This window comes from Tachyglossus aculeatus, chromosome 5 (assembly GCF_015852505.1).
Source record: "Tachyglossus aculeatus isolate mTacAcu1 chromosome 5, mTacAcu1.pri, whole genome shotgun sequence".
NCBI lineage: Eukaryota > Metazoa > Chordata > Mammalia > Monotremata > Tachyglossidae > Tachyglossus > Tachyglossus aculeatus.
Genome location: NC_052070.1, coordinates 5,926,416 through 5,946,001, shown reverse-complemented (window position 1 = coordinate 5,946,001; position 19,586 = coordinate 5,926,416). Strand labels below are relative to the sequence as shown.

The window sequence follows — 19,586 nt, the reverse complement described above, 5'->3', positions numbered from 1 at the left end:
TGTGTGCCCAAAGACTTCTCTCCCTGTTTCCCTTTTTCTGTTTTCTCTCTCTGGCAGACTGTGTGTTCAGAGACTTCTCTCCCTGTTCCGCTTTTCCTGTTTCTCTGTCGGGGGGTGTTCTCAATGTGTTCTCTCCCGGTTTGCCTTTTTCACTCTCCGTCTCTCTCTGTCAGGATGTGTGCTCACTCACTTCTCTCCCTCTTTCTCTCTGTGTCTCTCTTTCAGGGTGTGTGCTCTGTCACTTCTCTCCCTATTTCCCTTTCCCTCTCTGTATCAGTTTGTGTGCTCAGTGACTTCTCTCCCTATTCCCCCTTTCCTCTGTTTCTCTGTCAGGGTGAGTACTCAGTGAATTATTTCCATTTCCCTTTCTCTCCGTCTCTCTGTCGGGGTGTGTGCCCAGTCAGTTCATTCATTCACTCATTCATTCATTCAGTTGTATTTATTGAGCGCTTACTGTGTGCAGAGCACTGGACTAAGCGCTTGGGAAGTCCAAGTTGGCAACATCTAGAGAGGGTCCCTACCCAACAGCGGGCTCGCAGTCTAGAAGGGGGAGACAGACAACGAAAGAAAACATATTAACAAAATAAAATAAATAGAATAAATATGTACAAATAAAATAGAGTAATAAATACGTACAAACATATATACATATATAATATCTATATTAGGTGCATAGAAAGCGCTTAATAAATGCCATCATTATCCAGCGCTTAGAACAGTGCTTTGCACATAGAAAGCGCTTAATAAATGCCATCATTATCCAGCGCTTAGAACAGTGCTTTGCGCATAGAAAGCGCTTAATAAATTCCATCATTGTCCAGCGCTTAGAACAGTGCTCTCCATGTTTCCCTTTTCCTCTGTCTCTCTCTCTGTCAGGGTGTGTGCCCAGAGACTTTCCCTATTTCCCTTTCTCTCTGTTTCTCTCTCTGTCAGGGTGTATACTCAGTGAATTCTTTCTCTGTTTCCCTTTTTCTTCATCTCTCCGTCGGCCCGTGTGCCCAGTGAGTTCTCTCCCGGTTTTCCTTTTTCTCTGTTTTCTCTCTGTGTCGGGCTGTGTGCTCAGTGACTTCTTTCTCTGTTTGCCTGTTTCAGTCTCTGTCAGGATGTGTGCTCACTCACTTTTCTCTCTGTTTGCCTTTTGTCCCCTCTGTCTCTCTATCAGGTTGTGTGCTCGGTGACTTCTCTCCATATTTCCCTTTCCCTCTGTTTCTCTCTCTGTCAGGGTGTGTACTCAGTGAATTATTTCCGTTTCCCTTTTTCTCTGTTTCTCCGTCGGCCTGTGTGCCCTGTGAGCTCTCTCCCCGTTTCCCTTTTCCTCTGTTTCTCTCTCTGTCAGGCTATGTGCCTAGTGACTTCTCTCCATTTCCCTTATTCTCTGTCTCTCCGTCGGCCTTTGTGCCCGGTGAGTTCTCTCCCTGCTTCCCTTTTTCTCTGTTTTCTCTATCAGGCTGCGTGCTCAGTTACTTCTGTTCCCGTTTGCCTGTTTCACTCTCTGTCAGGATTTGTGCCCCTCATTTACTCTATTTATTTATTCTACTAGTACATATCTATTCTATTTATTTTACTTTGTTAGTATGTTTGGTTTTGTTCTCTATCTCCCCCTTTTAGACTGTGAGCCCACTGTTGGGTAGGGACTGTCTCTATATGTTGCCAAGCGCTTAGTACAGTGCTCTGCACATAGTAAGCACTCAGTAAATACAATTGATGATGATGATGATGATTTATCTCCCTCTTTCTCTCTCTGTCTCCGTCAGGATGTATGTCCAGTCACTTCTCTCCCTGTTTGTCTTTTTTCCTCTCCGTCTCTCTCTGTCAGGATGTGTGCTCAATGAGTTCTCTCCCACATAATAATAACAATGATGATATTTGTTAAGCGCTTACTTTGTACCAGGCACTGTACTAAGCCCTGGGGTGGATCCGAGCACATCGCGTTGGACACAGTCCCTGTCCCACGTGGGGCTCACTGTCTCAATCCCCATTTTCCAGATGAGGTAACTGAGGCCCCCTCCTCCCCCTCTCCATCCCCCCTTCCTTACCTCCTTCCCTTCCTTACAGCACCTGTATATATGTATATATGTTTGTACATATTTCTTACTCTATTTATTTTACTTGTACATATCTATTCTATTTATTTTATTTTGTTAATATGTTTGGTTTTGTTCTCTATCTCCCCCTTCTAGACTGGAAGCCCGCTGTTGGGTAGGGACCGTCTTTAAATGTTGCCAACTTGTACTTGCCAAGCGCTTAGTACAGTGCTCTGCACACAGTAAGCACTCAATAAATACGATTGATTGATTGATTGATTGAAGTGACTTGCCCACGTTACACATCAGACCAGTAGCGGGGCCAGGATTAGAACTCATCATCAATCATCATCAATCGTATTTATTGAGCGCTTACTGTGTGCAGAGCACTGTACTAGGCGCTTGGGAAGTACAAATTGGCAACATATAGAGACAGTCCCTACCCAACAGTGGGCTCACAGTCTAAAAACTCACGACCTATTAGCTCCCAGGCCCGGGTTCTTTCCACTAAGCCATCGGTTTCCCTGTTTCTCTGTTTTCTCTCATTCATTCAGTCGTTCATTGTCGTATTTATTGAGCACTTACTGTGCAGAGCACTGTACTAGGCGCTTGGAAAGTACAGTTCAGCAACAAATAGAAGCAATCCTTGCCCACAACAGGCTCACAATCTAGAAGTCCCCCCTCTCTGTCAGGGTATGTGTTCAGTGACCTCTCTCCCCATATCCCACTTCCTCAGTTTCTCTCTGTCAGGGAGGGTATACTCGGTGACTTCTGTCCATTTCCCTTTTCCTCTATTTCTCTGTCAGGGTGTGTGCTCACCGTGTTCTCTCCCCGTTCGCCCTTTTCCTTCGTTTCTCTGTCAGTTAATCAGTCCATCGTATTTATTGAGCGCTTACTGAGAAGCAGCGTGGCTCAGTGGAAAGAGCACAGGCTTTGGAGTCAGAGGTCATGGGTTCAAATCCCAGCTCCGCCAATTCATTCATTCATTCATAATTATTGAGCGCTTACTGTGTGCAGAGCACTGGACTAAGCGCTTGGGAAGTACAAGTTGGCAACACATAGAGACGGTCCCTACCCAACAGTCTAGAAGGGGGAGACAGAGAACAAAACAAAACATGTTAACAAAATAAAATAAATAGGATATGTACAAGTAAAATAGAGTCATAATGTCATCTGTGTGACTTTGGGTAAGTCACTTCACTTCTCTGTGCCTGTTACCTCATCTGTAAAATGGGGATTAAGACTATGAGCCCTCCATGGAACAACCTGATCACCTAGATCTCCCTAGTGCTTAGAACAGTGCTTTGCACATAGTAAGCACTTAATAAATGCCATTATTATTATTATTATTATTATTATTATTATTATTATTATTATTACTGTGTGCCGAGCAATGTACTAAGCGCTTGGGTGAGTGCCCTATAACACTACAACAGAGTTGTAGGACACACTTCCTGCCCACAACGAGCTTACAGTCCAGAGGGGGACAGACAGACATTAATACAAGTAAATGAATGTTGGGTCCGACCATACGCGTTTTGTTTTGTTGTCTATCTTCCCCTTCTAGACTGTGAGCCCGTTGTTGGGTAGGGATTGTCACCGTTGACTAATTGTGCTTTCCAAGCGCTTAGTACAGTGCTCTGCACACAGTAAGCGCTCAGTAAATACGATTGAATTGTGAATGAATGAATATGTGTTGTGGGGCTGAGGGAAGGGGGAATAAAGGGAGCAAATCCAAACGCAAGGGCGACGCAGAAGGGTGGGGGGGAAAAGAGAAAAGGAGGGTGCAGTCAGGGAAGGCCTCTTGGAGGAGATGGGCCTTCAAGAAGGCTTTGAAGGCGGGGAGAGCGATCGTCTCGCTCTCTCTCAGGATGTGTGCTCAGGGAGTTCTCCCTGTTTCTCTGTCTTGCTCTTTCCGTCTTGGAGTGTACGCTCATAGTGAGTATTTTCCTTGTTTCTTACTCTCTCCCTGTTTTTCGTGCTCTCATTCTTTCTCTGTTGGGGTGAGTGCTCAGGGAGTTCTCCCTGTTTCTCTCTGTCTTGCTCTTTCTGTCTTGGAGTGTGCGCTCATATTGAATATTTTCCTTGTTTCTTACTCTCTCCCTGTTTCTCTCTGTCTTGCTCTTTCTGTCTTGGAGTGCACGCTCATATTGAGTACTTTCCTTGTTTCTTACTCCTTCCTGTTCTTTGTGCTCTCTTCTTTCTCTGTTGGGGTGAGTGCTCAGGGAGTTCTCCCTGTTTCTCTCTGTCTTGCTCTTTCTGTCTTGGAGTGTGTGCTAATATTGAGTACTTTCCTTGTTTCTTACTCTCTCCCTGTTTTTCGTGCTCTCATTCTTTCTCTGTTGGGGTGAGTGCTCAGGGAGCTCTCCCTGTTTCTCTCTGTCTTGCTCTTTCTGTCTTGGAGTGTGCGCTCATATTGAGTACTTTCCTTGTTTCTTACTCTCTCCCGGTTTTTCATGCTCTCATTCTTTCTGTGTTGGGGTGAGTGCTCAGGGAGTTCTCCCTGTTTCTATCTTGCTCTTTCTGTCTTGGAGTGTGCGCTCATATTGAGTACTTTCCTTGTTTCTTACTCTCTCCTTGCTTTTCGTGCTCTCCTTCTTTCTCTGTTGGGGTGAGTGCTCAAGGAGTTCTCCCTGTTTCTCTCTGTCTTGCTCTTTCTGTCTTGGAGTGTGCTCTCATATTGAGTACTTTCCTTGTTTCTTACTCTCTCCCTGTTTTTCGTGCTCTCATTCTTTCTCTGTTGGGGTGAGTGCTCAGGGAGTTCTCCCTGTTTCTGTCTTGCTCTTTCTGTCTTGGAGTGTGCGCTCATATTGAGTACTTTCCTTGTTTCTTACTCTCTCCCTGTTTTTCGTGCTCTCATTCTTTCTCTGTTGGGGTGAGTGCTCGGAGTTCTCCCTGTTTCTGTCTTGCTCTTTCTGTCTTGGAGTGTGCGCTCATATTGAGTACTTTCCTTGTTTCTTACTCTCTCCCTGTTTTTCGTGCTCTCCTTTCTCTGTTGGGGTGAGTGCTCAGGGAGTTCTCCCTGTTTCTGTCTTGCTCTTTCTGTCTTGGAGTGTGCGCTCATATTGAGTACTTTCCTTGTTTCTTACTCTCTCCCTGTTTTTCGTGCTCTCATTCTTTCTCTGTTGGGGTGAGTGATCAGGGAGTTCTCCCTGTTTCTGTCTTGCTCTTTCTGTCTTGGAGTGTGCGCTCATATTGAGTACTTTCCTTGTTTCTTACTCTCTCCCTGTTTTTTGTGCTCTCATTCTTTCTCTGTTGGGGTGAGTGCTCAGGGAGTTCTCCCTGTTTCTGTCTTGCTCTTTCTGTCTTGGAGTGTGCGCTCATATTGAGTACTTTCCTTGTTTCTTACTCTCTCCCTGTTTTTCGTGCTCTCATTCTTTCTCTGTTGGGGTGAGTGCTCAGGGAGTTCTCCCTGTTTCTGTCTTGCTCTTTCTGTCTTGGAGTGTGTGCTCATATTGAGTACTTTCCTTATTTCTTACTCTCTCCCTGTTTTTCGTGCTCTCATCATCATCATCAATCATATTTATTGAGCACTTACTATGTGCAGAGCATTGTATTAAGCGCTTGAGAAGTACAAATTGGCAACATATCTCATTCTTTCTCTGTTGGGGTGAGTGCTCAGGGAGTTCTCCCTGTTTCTCTCTGTCTTGCTCTTTTCGTCTTGGAGTGTGCGCTCATTTTGAGTACTTTCCTTGTTGCTTACTCTCTCCCTGTTTTTCGTGCTCTCATTCTTTCTCTGTTGGGGTGAGTGCTCAGGGAGTTCTCCCTGTTTCCCTCTGTCTTGCTCTTTCTGTCTTGGAGTGCACGCTCATATTGAGTACTTTCCTTGTTTCTTACTCTCTCCCTGTTTTTCGTGCTCTCATTCTTTCTCCGTTGGGGTGAGTGCTCAGGGAGTTCTCCCTGTTTCTCTCTGTCTTGCTCTTTCTGTCTTGGAGTGAGCGCTCATATTGAGTACTTTCCTTGTTTCTTACTCTCTCCCTGTTTCTCTCTGTCTTGCTCTTTCTGTCTTGGAGTGTGTGCTAATATTGAGTACTTTCCTTGTTTCTTACTCTCTCCCTGTTTTTCGTGCTCTCATTCTTTCTCTGTTGGGGTGAGTGCTCAGGGAGTTCTCCCTGTTTCTCTCTGTCTTGCTCTTTCTGTCTTGGAGTGTGCGCTCATATTGAGTACTTTCCTTGTTTCTTACTCTCTCCCTGTTTTTCGTGCTCTCATTCTTTCTCTGTTGGGGTGAGTGCTCGGAGTTCTCCCTGTTTCTGTCTTGCTCTTTCTGTCTTGGAGTGCGCGCTCATATTGAGTACTTTCCTTGTTTCTTACTCTCTCCCTGTTTTTCGTGCTCTCCTTTCTCTGTTGGGGTGAGTGCTCAGGGAGTTCTCCCTGTTTCTGTCTTGCTCTTTCTGTCTTGGAGTGTGCGGTCATATTGAGTACTTTCCTTGTTTCTTACTCTCTCCCTGTTTTTCGTGCTCTCATTCTTTGTCTGTTGGGGTGAGTGATCAGGGAGTTCTCCCTGTTTCTGTCTTGCTCTTTCTGTCTTGGAGTGTGCGCTCATATTGAGTACTTTCCTTGTTTCTTACTCTCTCCCTGTTTTTCGTGCTCTCATTCTTTCTCTGTTGGGGTGAGTGCTCAGGGAGTTCTCCCTGTTTCTGTCTTGCTCTTTCTGTCTTGGAGTGTGTGCTCATATTGAGTACTTTCCTTGTTTCTTACTCTCTCCCTGTTTTTCGTGCTCTCATCATCATCATCAATCATATTTATTGAGCACTTACTATGTGCAGAGCATTGTATTAAGCGCTTGAGAAGTACAAATTGGCAACATATCTCATTCTTTCTCTGTTGGGGTGAGTGCTCAGGGAGTTCTCCCTGTTTCTCTCTGTCTTGCTCTTTTCGTCTTGGAGTGTGCGCTCATTTTGAGTACTTTCCTTGTTGCTTACTCTCTCCCTGTTTTTCGTGCTCTCATTCTTTCTCTGTTGGGGTGAGTGCTCAGGGAGTTCTCCCTGTTTCCCTCTGTCTTGCTCTTTCTGTCTTGGAGTGCACGCTCATATTGAGTACTTTCCTTGTTTCTTACTCTCTCCCTGTTTTTCGTGCTCTCATTCTTTCTCTGTTGGGGTGAGTGCTCAGGGAGTTCTCCCTGTTTCTCTCTGTCTTGCTCTTTCTGTCTTGGAGTGAGCGCTCATATTGAGTACTTTCCTTGTTTCTTACTCTCTCCCTGTTTCTCTCTGTCTTGCTCTTTCTGTCTTGGAGTGTGCGCTCATATTGAGTACTTTCCTTGTTTCTTACTCTCTCCCTGTTTTTCGTGCTCTCATTCTTTCTCTGTTGGGGTGAGTGCTCGGAGTTCTCCCTGTTTCTGTCTTGCTCTTTCTGTCTTGGAGTGCGCGCTCATATTGAGTACTTTCCTTGTTTCTTACTCTCTCCCTGTTTTTCGTGCTCTCCTTTCTCTGTTGGGGTGAGTGCTCAGGGAGTTCTCCCTGTTTCTGTCTTGCTCTTTCTGTCTTGGAGTGTGCGGTCATATTGAGTACTTTCCTTGTTTCTTACTCTCTCCCTGTTTTTCGTGCTCTCATTCTTTGTCTGTTGGGGTGAGTGATCAGGGAGTTCTCCCTGTTTCTGTCTTGCTCTTTCTGTCTTGGAGTGTGCGCTCATATTGAGTACTTTCCTTGTTTCTTACTCTCTCCCTGTTTTTCGTGCTCTCATTCTTTCTCTGTTGGGGTGAGTGCTCAGGGAGTTCTCCCTGTTTCTGTCTTGCTCTTTCTGTCTTGGAGTGTGTGCTCATATTGAGTACTTTCCTTGTTTCTTACTCTCTCCCTGTTTTTCGTGCTCTCATCATCATCATCAATCATATTTATTGAGCACTTACTATGTGCAGAGCATTGTATTAAGCGCTTGAGAAGTACAAATTGGCAACATATCTCATTCTTTCTCTGTTGGGGTGAGTGCTCAGGGAGTTCTCCCTGTTTCTCTCTGTCTTGCTCTTTTCGTCTTGCAGTGTGCGCTCATTTTGAGTACTTTCCTTGTTGCTTACTCTCTCCCTGTTTTTCGTGCTCTCATTCTTTCTCTGTTGGGGTGAGTGCTCAGGGAGTTCTCCCTGTTTCTCTCTGTCTTGCTCTTTCTGTCTTGGAGTGTGCGCTCATATTGAGTACTTTCCTTGTTTCTTACTCTCTCCCTGTTTTTCGTGCTCTCATTCTTTCTCCGTTGGGGTGAGTGCTCAGGGAGTTCTCCCTGTTTCTCTCTGTCTTGCTCTTTCTGTCTTGGAGTGAGCGCTCATATTGAGTACTTTCCTTGTTTCTTACTCTCTCCCTGTTTCTCTCTGTCTTGCTCTTTCTGTCTTGGAGTGTGTGCTAATATTGAGTACTTTCCTTGTTTCTTACTCTCTCCCTGTTTTTCGTGCTCTCATTCTTTCTCTGTTGGGGTGAGTGCTCAGGGAGTTCTCCCTGTTTCTGTCTTGCTCTTTCTGTCTTGGAGTGTGCGCTCATATTGAGTACTTTCCTTGTTTCTTACTCTCTCCCTGTTTTTCGTGCTCTCATTCTTTCTCTGTTGGGGTGAGTGCTCGGAGTTCTCCCTGTTTCTGTCTTGCTCTTTCTGTCTTGGAGTGTGCGCTCATATTGAGTACTTTCCTTGTTTCTTACTCTCTCCCTGTTTTTCGTGCTCTCCTTTCTCTGTTGGGGTGAGTGCTCAGGGAGTTCTCCCTGTTTCTGTCTTGCTCTTTCTGTCTTGGAGTGTGCGGTCATATTGAGTACTTTCCTTGTTTCTTACTCTCTCCCTGTTTTTCGTGCTCTCATTCTTTGTCTGTTGGGGTGAGTGATCAGGGAGTTCTCCCTGTTTCTGTCTTGCTCTTTCTGTCTTGGAGTGTGCGCTCATATTGAGTACTTTCCTTGTTTCTTACTCTCTCCCTGTTTTTCGTGCTCTCATTCTTTCTCTGTTGGGGTGAGTGCTCAGGGAGTTCTCCCTGTTTCTGTCTTGCTCTTTCTGTCTTGGAGTGTGTGCTCATATTGAGTACTTTCCTTGTTTCTTACTCTCTCCCTGTTTTTCGTGCTCTCATCATCATCATCAATCATATTTATTGAGCACTTACTATGTGCAGAGCATTGTATTAAGCGCTTGAGAAGTACAAATTGGCAACATATCTCATTCTTTCTCTGTTGGGGTGAGTGCTCAGGGAGTTCTCCCTGTTTCTCTCTGTCTTGCTCTTTTCGTCTTGCAGTGTGCGCTCATTTTGAGTACTTTCCTTGTTGCTTACTCTCTCCCTGTTTTTCGTGCTCTCATTCTTTCTCTGTTGGGGTGAGTGCTCAGGGAGTTCTCCCTGTTTCTCTCTGTCTTGCTCTTTCTGTCTTGGAGTGTGCGCTCATATTGAGTACTTTCCTTGTTTCTTACTCTCTCCCTGTTTTTCGTGCTCTCATTCTTTCTCCGTTGGGGTGAGTGCTCAGGGAGTTCTCCCTGTTTCTCTCTGTCTTGCTCTTTCTGTCTTGGAGTGAGCGCTCATATTGAGTACTTTCCTTGTTTCTTACTCTCTCCCTGTTTCTCTCTGTCTTGCTCTTTCTGTCTTGGAGTGTGTGCTAATATTGAGTACTTTCCTTGTTTCTTACTCTCTCCCTGTTTTTCGTGCTCTCATTCTTTCTCTGTTGGGGTGAGTGCTCAGGGAGTTCTCCCTGTTTCTCTCTGTCTTGCTCTTTCTGTCTTGGAGTGTGCGCTCATATTGAGTACTTTCCTTGTTTCTTACTCTCTCCCGGTTTTTCATGCTCTCATTCTTTCTCTGTTGGGGTGAGTGCTCAGGGAGTTCTCCCTGTTTCTATCTTGCTCTTTCTGTCTTGGAGTGTGCGCTCATATTGAGTACTTTCCTTGTTTCTTACTCTCTCCTTGCTTTTCGTGCTCTCATTCTTTCTCTGTTGGGGTGAGTGCTCAAGGAGTTCTCCCTGTTTCTCTCTGTCTTGCTCTTTCTGTCTTGGAGTGTGCTCTCGTATTGAGTACTTTCCTTGTTTCTTACTCTCTCCCTGTTTTTCGTGCTCTCATTCTTTCTCTGTTGGGGTGAGTGCTCAGGGAGTTCTCCCTGTTTCTGTCTTGCTCTTTCTGTCTTGGAGTGTGCGCTCATATTGAGTACTTTCCTTGTTTCTTACTCTCTCCCTGTTTTTCGTGCTCTCCTTCTTTCTCTGTTGGGGTGAGTGCTCGGAGTTCTCCCTGTTTCTGTCTTGCTCTTTCTGTCTTGGAGTGCGCGCTCATATTGAGTACTTTCCTTGTTTCTTACTCTCTCCCTGTTTTTCGTGCTCTCCTTTCTCTGTTGGGGTGAGTGCTCAGGGAGTTCTCCCTGTTTCTGTCTTGCTCTTTCTGTCTTGGAGTGTGCGCTCATATTGAGTACTTTCCTTGTTTCTTACTCTCTCCCTGTTTTTCGTGCTCTCATTCTTTCTCTGTTGGGGTGAGTGCTCGGAGTTCTCCCTGTTTCTGTCTTGCTCTTTCTGTCTTGGAGTGCGCGCTCATATTGAGTACTTTCCTTGTTTCTTACTCTCTCCCTGTTTTTCGTGCTCTCCTTTCTCTGTTGGGGTGAGTGCTCAGGGAGTTCTCCCTGTTTCTGTCTTGCTCTTTCTGTCTTGGAGTGTGCGCTCATATTGAGTACTTTCCTTGTTTCTTACTCTCTCTCTGTTTTTCGTGCTCTCATTCTTTCTCTGTTGGGGTGAGTGATCAGGGAGTTCTCCCTGTTTCTCTCTGTCTTGCTCTTTCTGTCTTGGAGTGTGTGCTCATATTGAGTACTTTCCTTGTTTCTTACTCTCTCCCTGTTTTTCGTGCTCTCATCATCATCATCAATCATATTTATTGAGCACTTACTATGTGCAGAGCATTGTATTAAGCGCTTGAGAAGTACAAATTGGCAACATATCTCATTCTTTCTCTGTTGGGGTGAGTGCTCAGGGAGTTCTCCCTGTTTCTCTCTGTCTTGCTCTTTCTGTCTTGGAATGTGCGCTCATATTGAGTACTTTCCTTGTTTCTTACTCTCTCCTTGCTTTTCGTGCTCTCATTCTTTCTCTGTTGGGGTGAGTGCTCAGGGAGGTCTCCCTGTTTCTGTCTTGCTCTTTCTGTCTTGGAGTGTGCGCTCATATTGAGTACTTTCCTTGTTTCTTACTCTCTCCCTGTTTTTCGTGCTCTCATTCTTTCTCTGTTGGGGTGAGTGCTCATTGAGTTCTCCTTGCTTCTTAATAATAATAATAATGATAATAATAATGATGATGATGTGGGTGTTAAGCGCTTATTATGTGCCAAGCACTGTTCTAAGTGCCGGAGTAGATACAAGATAATCAGGTTATCCCAGGTGGGGCTTGTGGTCTTAATCCCCATTTTACAGATAAGGGAACTGAGGCCCAGAGAATAATAAAAATTATTATTATTTTTATTATAGTATCCGTTAAGTGTTTACTATATTCCAAACAATGTTCTAAGCGCTGGTAAGCAGGTTGTCCCACGTGGGCCCACAGCCTTGATCCCCATTTTACAGATGAGGGAATTGAGACACAGAGAATAAGCATAATAATGATGGTATTTGTTAAACGCTTACTACGTGCCAAGCACTGTTCTAAGCGCTGGGGTAGATACAAGGTGATCAAGTTGTCCCGCATGGAGCTCACAGTCTTCATCCCCAGTTTTCAGATGAGGGAACTGAGGCACAGAGAATAATCGTAATAATGATGGTATTTGTTAAGCGCTCACTACGTGCCAAGCACTGTTCTAAGCGCTTGGGGAGATACAAGGTGATCAAGTTGTCCCACGTGGAGCTCACAGTCTTCATCCCCATTTTTCAGATGAGGGAACTGAGGCACAGAGAATAATCATCATCATCAATTGTATTTATTTATAATACGAGGGAACTGAGGCACAGAGAATAATCATAGTAATGATAGTATTTGTTAAGCGCTCACTACGTGCCAAGCACTGTTCTAAGCGCGGGGGTAGATAAAAGGTAGTCAGGTTGTCCCACGTGGGGCTCACAGTCTTCATCCCCATTTTACAGATGAGGGAACTGAGGCCCAGAGAAGTGAAGTAGCTTGCCCAAGGTCACACAGCAGACAGGCGGCGGAGCCAGGATTTGAACCCACGTCCTCTGACTCCCAAGCCTGGGTTCTTTCCCAGACTGAGCCCGCTCCTTCCTCTCCTCCTCCTCCCCCTCCCCATCCCCCCATCTTACCTCCTTCCCTTCCCCACAGCACCTGTATATATGGATAGATGTTTGTACGGATTTATTACTCTATTGATTTATTTTACTTGTACATATCTATTCTATTAATTTTTTTTTGTTAATATGTTTAGTTTTGTTCTCTGTCTCCCCCTTCTAGACTGTGAGCCTACTGTTGGGTAGGGACCGTCTCTATGTGTTGCCAACTTGGGCTTCCCAAGCGCTTAGTCCAGTGCTCTGCACACAGTAAGCGCTCAATAAATACGATTGATTGATTGATTGATTTCCGCTAGGCCCATGCTGCTTTTCTCTGTGTGTGTATGCGCGGACACGCACAGCGAACTCTCGCTCTCATTCTTTCTCTGTTGGAGTATGGTGGGCTGCTCTGTGGGGGGATGTGTGTGTCTCCATCGGTGCGTTCTTCCCGTGTTACTCTGTCTCTGTCAGGGTGGGTACTCATGTCATGACTCATGTCATGGGTTCGAACCCCGGCCCCACCACGTGTCTGCTGTGTGACCTTGGGCAAGTCACTTAACTTCTCGGAGCCTCAGTTACCTCATCTGTAAAATGGGGATGAAGCCTGTGAGCCCCATGCGGGACAACTTGAATACCTTGTATCCCCCCCCCAGCGCTTAGAACAGTGCTTTGCACATAGTAAGCACTTAACAAATGCCATCATTATTATTATTATTATTATTATTACTCAGGGAGTTCTCCCGTCTCTCTCTGCCTCAGTCTCTCCGTCTGTGTCGGGGCTTGTGCACGGCGAGTTCTCCCTTTGATAGGGCGTAGACTGACCCGTGTTGGTTTTTCCCGCGTGTGTCCGCGCGTCCAGGCACCCCAGAAGAGCGGGGGATCCGCAAGTGGAAGAAAGGGGTGGGCAAAGGGAGCAAGCCCGTGGACGGCATGGAGTCCTACGATCTGCCCTTCGGCATGGACACGGTCCGGAAATACCGCTGCTTCAGCTACCTGCCCATCAGCCCCACCTTCGTCGGCTACTCCTGGAAGAAACTCCGGAAGGGCAGTCGCTGCAGGGGGCCGGATTCCGACCGGGACCCGGACCGGGACGAGGACGAGGACACGCCCACCGTATAGCCGTCCCCTCCCCACTCGGCTGGGCGGGGTGGGAGAGGGCGGGATGGGCGGGAGGGGAACCGCCCGCTCCGGTCCCGGCCTCCGGCGGGCCCGTCGCTCGGCGTTTAGACCCTCTGTTTTTTTTCTATATCCGTATTGAAATCTGGGAGTCCCGGCCGGGGGTGGCGGCGGAGTCCCGGAAAGCCTCCATCGCGGCTTCTTTCCTTCGCTGGCGATGAGGGTCGCGAGGGGTGTGGGACCCCCGGGCTCCCGGACCCCCCCCAGAGGGGTGCGGGACCCCGGGGGTGCCGTCACCTGGCTTTCCCGCCCCACTCCGGTTCTCTCCCGACCCCCTGTGAGTCTCCCCGTTATTCCCAGCTGCGGGGACTCCCCTCCCCATCTCCTCCTCCCCCGAACCTCGTTTTCAGGCAAGACACCCCCCGTCCCGCAAAGGCCCAGGCCACGGCGGCTCCACCCTCCACTGGCCGAGGTTCGGCCACCACGGCCATCCTCCTGCTTCCGAACCGGGCCGGAAATCCCGCCCCGGGATCGAGTCGGGCTGGGCGGCCGGGGCCTACCACTTTCTCAACTGACCCAGGGAAACCTTAACACTAAGGAATCCGTCCCCAGGGCTCCCCTCCCCGCCATTCCCTCACCTCCCCGCTCTTCGTCCCAAGCGGAGGCAGCCAGTTTTAGAGGGGGGCCCTCCCCCAGTGAGGGAGGCACTGTATGGGACGCCGTCCCCCCCCCCCCAACCGGGCAGGGAACGGGCAACGGACACCCGGACCCTCTGGGCCGGCCGCTCCTTAGACATTCGAGCTCATCGCGCGTTCGTCGTCATTACAAAGTTCCATTCACGTTTAAATGTTCTTACTGTTGCAAGTTAGTTTTAGACCTCGGTCGGTTTGAGAGTCCCCTGACCGTCCCCCCGGCCCCCGAGAAAACCCCCCGGCACCGGGAAAGGCGCGGAAAGAGTCAGGCGGGCCAGTGAAACGTGGGGTGAGAAGCGTCTCCTGAGAAAACGGCAGCGGATATTCCAAAATAGGAGGCCGGTGGCCCGGGGGCTTTGTCTGAGGAGGAGGGAGGAAACCGGTGCTCGCGTTTCTTGCCGCTTCTTTGAGGAAATCCCTAACTTCCAGTTCCGTCCCACGTACAGGCGAGTGACGGTCTTGGTCTCCTCGGGAGGACGTTAGCCTGAAGCCGCGTGGTCTTCACTCGGTCTCCCTGAGGGACGTCGACTACAGACCATGCGGTCTCCCCGAGAGATGTTAGCCACAGATGACGTGGTGTTCTCTAAGGATGTCAGCCACAGGCCACTCGGTCTCCCCGGGGGACATTAGCCAGAGGCCAAATTGGCTCCCCGAGGGAAGTTAGCCACAGGTCACTCGGTCTCCCCGAGGGACGTCAACTTTAGACCACGCGGTCTCCCCGAGGGACGTTAGCCGGAGGCCACACCGTCTCTTCAAGGGAAGTTAGCCACAGGTCCCTCGGTCTCCCCGAGAAACGTTAGCCACAGGCCGTTCGGTCTCCTTGAGGCTCCCCGGGCCCCGCGGCCTCGCAATCCCGGCAAACTCCCAAGAGCCGGAGGCTCAGGGGTCGACGTCCTGGAGTCGGAGGGCACGAACGGGAGCATTTCCATCCCCTGCTCCTCCGGACCCCGGGCGTCCGTGAGGAGCGGAATCCCGGGCGGTTTGCTAAGTCCTTGTGGCCCTCGAGGGTCGATGATCCCTGGGACTAAGGAAAAGGGTGGGTGTCATGGTCAGTCGCTCTTCCTCAGCCCCCCTCCGATTCCCCACTCCGGGGAGAGTTCCAGTATTCAGCCGCGGGCTCTGACGTGGCCGCTCCGCCACGGAAAGAGCATCCACGCACCCGCCTCTTCCGCTTGGCCCCGTCTCCGCGAAGGTGTTCCGCGGAGGCGGCTTGGGATGCCAGCGATTTCCAAAGCTTGAGGCCACTGTAGGCCGGGGGTCGAGGGCGGGCTCGTATCCGCCTCGGAGGCGGCACAGATTCCCAGCTCCCTCTCCTCCTCAGAGGAAAATGGTCACCGGGAATCCGGGCGGAACTCCCTTCCTGAGTGGATTTTTAGAGCGCCGGAAACCGCTGCTGTCAGTTGGGGGTAGGGAGCGTGGAGGAAAGGGGCCCGAGGGAGGCCCGTCACCTGGGCGGACGTGTCTTTCGAAGCCCCCTTTAACACCGAGAATGGGGATGAGACCCCCACTACCACCCCACCCGCTTCCTCCTCCAGGGTCTCAGCCTCTAACGTGACGCACCGGGGACCGGGAGCCTTTTTCAGGGGAAACATTTCCGTTTCTCCGGCACGGGTCGGGCCGCGTCGGTGGCCCGGCTCCTCCGTGAGCTCCTCTCTCCCGTAGAGTTATCCGAGTGCGGGGGTGGAGGTCAGGAGAAAAATTCAGCCTCATCCAGACGGAGAGAGCCAGTGCCCTCCCCTCTCGGGCGCTCGGAGCCATGTGGAAAACCACCTCCGGCCCACCGAGCGGGTTTCCTTTCCGGAGGCCGGGTCGATTGCGTGCGATCGGTGTACGCCCGAGATCGAATTTAACCGCGGCATTCCGGGCCAGCGGGAAAGAGGATCCGTCCATCGGGAGAAGCCCCGGGGAGGAGGGGAGACCAGGCACCCCACCCCACCCCGCCCCAGGATCTGCTTTGTACCTTTTAATACTGATTTTTTTCAACTACGACAACTTGGTTTGTACATGAACGGTGGCAGTATTTCCATGTGTTAAAAAGTTAACATTTCCACCCGGGATAATGATCACAGGTTTCCAGGGAGGGAGTGATCTGATGTTCATGACAATGTCATGCGGTAATAGAATTTCTCCATTGGTGAACCTCTAGTAATTGTGTATACTTTATTTGCCCACGCTCCGGTCCCGCGGCCGAGGGCCGCGTCGCCGTTTCCCATTCACGTCCCCGCTGAAACACCGGTGGTAGGAGGGAGCGTCGGCCGGGCCGCGGGGGCGAGAGGAGGCTCGCGATGCCAGGGGTGGAGGCGGTGGGGGGCCTGTGGTGTAGACGGAGCTGTAGACGATAGCCGACCGCCCTCCTCCACCCCGCCTCCGCACCCCGAGCCGCCGCAATAGCGTAAACGTTGGATGTTCCCCGCACGATTCAAACCCGCTTAGGCCGAGTATCTAATCACGTGTGTGTTCGTGTGTACAGTGCCCCCAGCACGAGATCCCGCCCGAAGAAACGGACCCCTTCCCCGACCCAAATCGAAGGCCGGCTCCCGCAGTAGTAGTAGCAGTAGTCGCGGTATTTATTAAGCGCTTCCCACGTGCAGAGCACCGTCCGAAGCGCCGGGAGAGAGTGCCCAGGTGGGAATCGGCGCTCCTGGAGGGACGCCCGGGGGATCCCCCCGCTTCCCCGTGCGGCGGGCGGCGACTGGGGCGACCCGGTGCCCTGCCTCGGTGGTCCCCGCCGGCGTTGGCGACGTGCCCGCCCTCTTCAGAACGACTGCCCTTCCCCGTCCCCCGTCCTCAGTTTCCCTATCGAGACCCGCTGTGCGTGTGCGTCCGTGTCCGCCTGCCAGGCACCAGGGACGCCTTCGCCCGTGTCGGCATCCCGCTGGCGGTTCCAATTGCCGTCCTCTTTATCGGTTCAGAACAACCTCTAACATATTAACCATCGACCGTCCTTAAAGCAGTGGGGATAAGGCCTGTGTTTTTCCATGACTTTTGTGATGACTCTGGCTGTAAACGTCTTTTTTTGGGGGGTGGGGGTGGGTGGGGGGCATACCGTGGTGGTTATGTTTCTTCTCCTTTCTTTTTTCGCGTTCGTTCGTTTCCTCGGTGGTTTTTCGAGACTTTTTTTTAAAGATTTCATATTGTTTCTGGTTTTTTTTTCCTAACATGCTTCATTAAACGTTTAAATATTTAAAGATATGTAATATTTGGACCAGATGTTGTGAATAATAGTAGAGATAAAGCTATTTTATTCTGTATTTTTAAAGCTGTTCGATATAAATAAAAGCTGACCTAGACGCCCCTCCCCGCGTCCTTTTCTCTGCCCGTTACGGCCCCCGCGAACCAGGGGTGGACGGAGGGATTCAGTTCGGGCCTGGAGGCGCAGAGAGGCGGGGGCCGAAGCCGCCCCTTTGGGTCGGTCCGTCGTATTTATTGAGCGCCGACTGTGCGCAGAGCACTGTACTAAGCGCTTGGGAGAGGACAGTATAACGATGGAAGAGACACATTCCCTGCCCACAACGAGTGATGGGGTGTGTATGCGTGCGTGCGTCTCTCACTGTCCCTCTCACTGTCACTGTCTTTATTACTCTATTTATTTATTTATTTATTTATTTTGCTTGTACATTTCTATCCTATTTATTTTATTTTGTTGGTATGTTTGGTTCTGTTCTCTGTCTCCCCCTTTTAGACTGTGAGCCCACTGTTGGGTAGGGACTGTCTCTATGTGTTGCCAGTTTGCACTTCCCAAGCGCTTAGTACAGTGCTCTGCACATAGTGAGCGCTCAATAAATACGATTGATTGATTGATTGATTGATTGATTGTCCCCAGAGACGGATGTAGCTGGGATTCATTTGGGAGGATCAGGGAACAAGGCGTCTGGATAAAATCTACGTCTCCCCTTCCAGATCATCATCATCATCAATCGTATTTATTGAGCGCTTACTATGTGCAGAGCACTGTATCAGATTGTAAGAAGCAGCGTGGCCCAGTGGGAAGAGCCCGGGCTTTGGAGTCAGAGGTCATGGGTTCAAATCCCGACTCCGCCAATTGTCAGCTGTGGGACTTTGGGCAATTTGCTTCACTTCTCTGGGCCTCAGTGACCTCATCTGTAAAATGGGGATGAAGACTGTGAGCCCCCCACCGTGGGACAACCTGATCACCTTGTAACCTCCCCAGCGCTTAGATCAGTGCTTTGCACACAGTAAGTACTTAATAAGTGCCATCACTATTATTATTATTGTAAGCTTACGGGCAGGGAATGTGCCTGCCAGTTCTGTTGGTTGTAATAATAAATAATAATTATGATGATATTTGTTAAGCGCTTAACTGTGTGCCGGGCACTGTTGTAAGCTCTGGGTTGGATACGAGCAGATGGGGTTGGACACCGTCTCTGTCCCATGTGGGAATCAGATTTTCCATCCCCATTCCTTCCCTCTAGACTGTGAGCCCACTGTTGGGTAGGGACCGTCTCTCTATGTTGCCAACTTGTACTTCCCAAGCGCCTAGTACAGTGCTCTGCACACAGTAAGCGCTCAATAAATACGATCGATTAAATACGATTGATTTTCCAGATGAGGGAACTGAGAGGCCCAGGGAATAATAATAATGACATTTATTAAGTGCTTACTATGTGCAAAGCATTGTTCTAAGCGCTGGGGAGGTTACAAGGTGATCAGGTTGCCCCATGGGGGGTTCACAGTCCTAATCCCCATTTTACAGATGAGGGAACTGAGGCACAGAGAAGTGAAATGACTTGCCCAAAGTCACCCAGCTGACAGTTGGCAGAGTCGGGATTTAAACCCGAGACCTGTGACTCCAAAGCCCGGGCTCTTTCCACTGAGCCACGCTGCATCTCATGCCCTTCTCAGAGAAGTGAGGTGACTTGCCCAGGGTCACACAGCAGACAAGGGGCGGAGTCAGGATTAGAACCCATGACCTTCTGATGCCCAGGCCCGGGCTCTATCCACTAGACCTTCCTGCTTCCCTGTAGGGCTCTGTCTCAATCTCCCTTTTCCAGATTCATTCATTCAATCGTATTTATTGAGTGCTTACTGTGTGCAGAGCACTGTACTAAGCGCTTGGGAAGTACAAAGCCTGGAGAAGTGAAGGGACTCGGCTAAGGTCACACAGCAGACAAGTGGCGGAGGCAGAATTAGAACCCAGGTCCTTCTGACTCCAAGGCGCTGGCTCTTCCCGCTAGGCCACACTAATCCGCACTGGCGGGTACCGGGAATCCTCAGCACAGCCCCGGGGGCCCACAAGTCTCCAGGCCTGGAGGGAATCATGACCATTCCAGCGCTTAGAACAGTGCTTTGCACATAGTAAGCACTTAATAAATGCCATTATTATTATTATTGCGGAATTTGGTGAGCATTTACAAGGTGCCAAGCGCTGTGCTAAGCGCTGGGATAGATTGCAAATAAGCAGGTCGGGCGCAAGACCTGCCCCATATGGGTCTCCTCATCTAACGGGAAGAGAGAACGGGGATGGAATCCCCAGTTCATTCATTCAGTTGTATTTATCGAGTGCTTACTGTGTGCAGAGCACTGTACTAAGCGCTTGGGAGAGTCCAGTAGAACAGTAAACAGATACATTCCCTGCTCACAATGAGCTTTCAGTCTACCGGTGAGGAAACAGGCCCAGAT

General features: G+C 49.4%; 1 protein-coding gene across 4 annotated transcripts in view; it reads left to right on the top strand.

Moving 5' to 3' along the window:
• SLC23A2 (solute carrier family 23 member 2) overlaps positions 1-13,271 on the top strand; it is a 253,987-nt gene extending 240,716 nt beyond the window's left edge. For 3 of the 4 annotated variants that reach the window (XM_038747127.1, XM_038747126.1, XM_038747128.1), the window contains one exon: positions 12,998-13,271. In XM_038747127.1, the coding sequence (XP_038603055.1) occupies positions 12,998-13,257 (260 nt within the window). In that variant the 3' untranslated portion in view covers positions 13,258-13,271. The remainder of the gene's footprint in view (positions 1-12,997) is intronic. The other variant, XM_038747129.1, reaches the window with a different exon arrangement.
• The last annotated feature ends 6,315 nt before the right edge of the window (positions 13,272-19,586 follow it).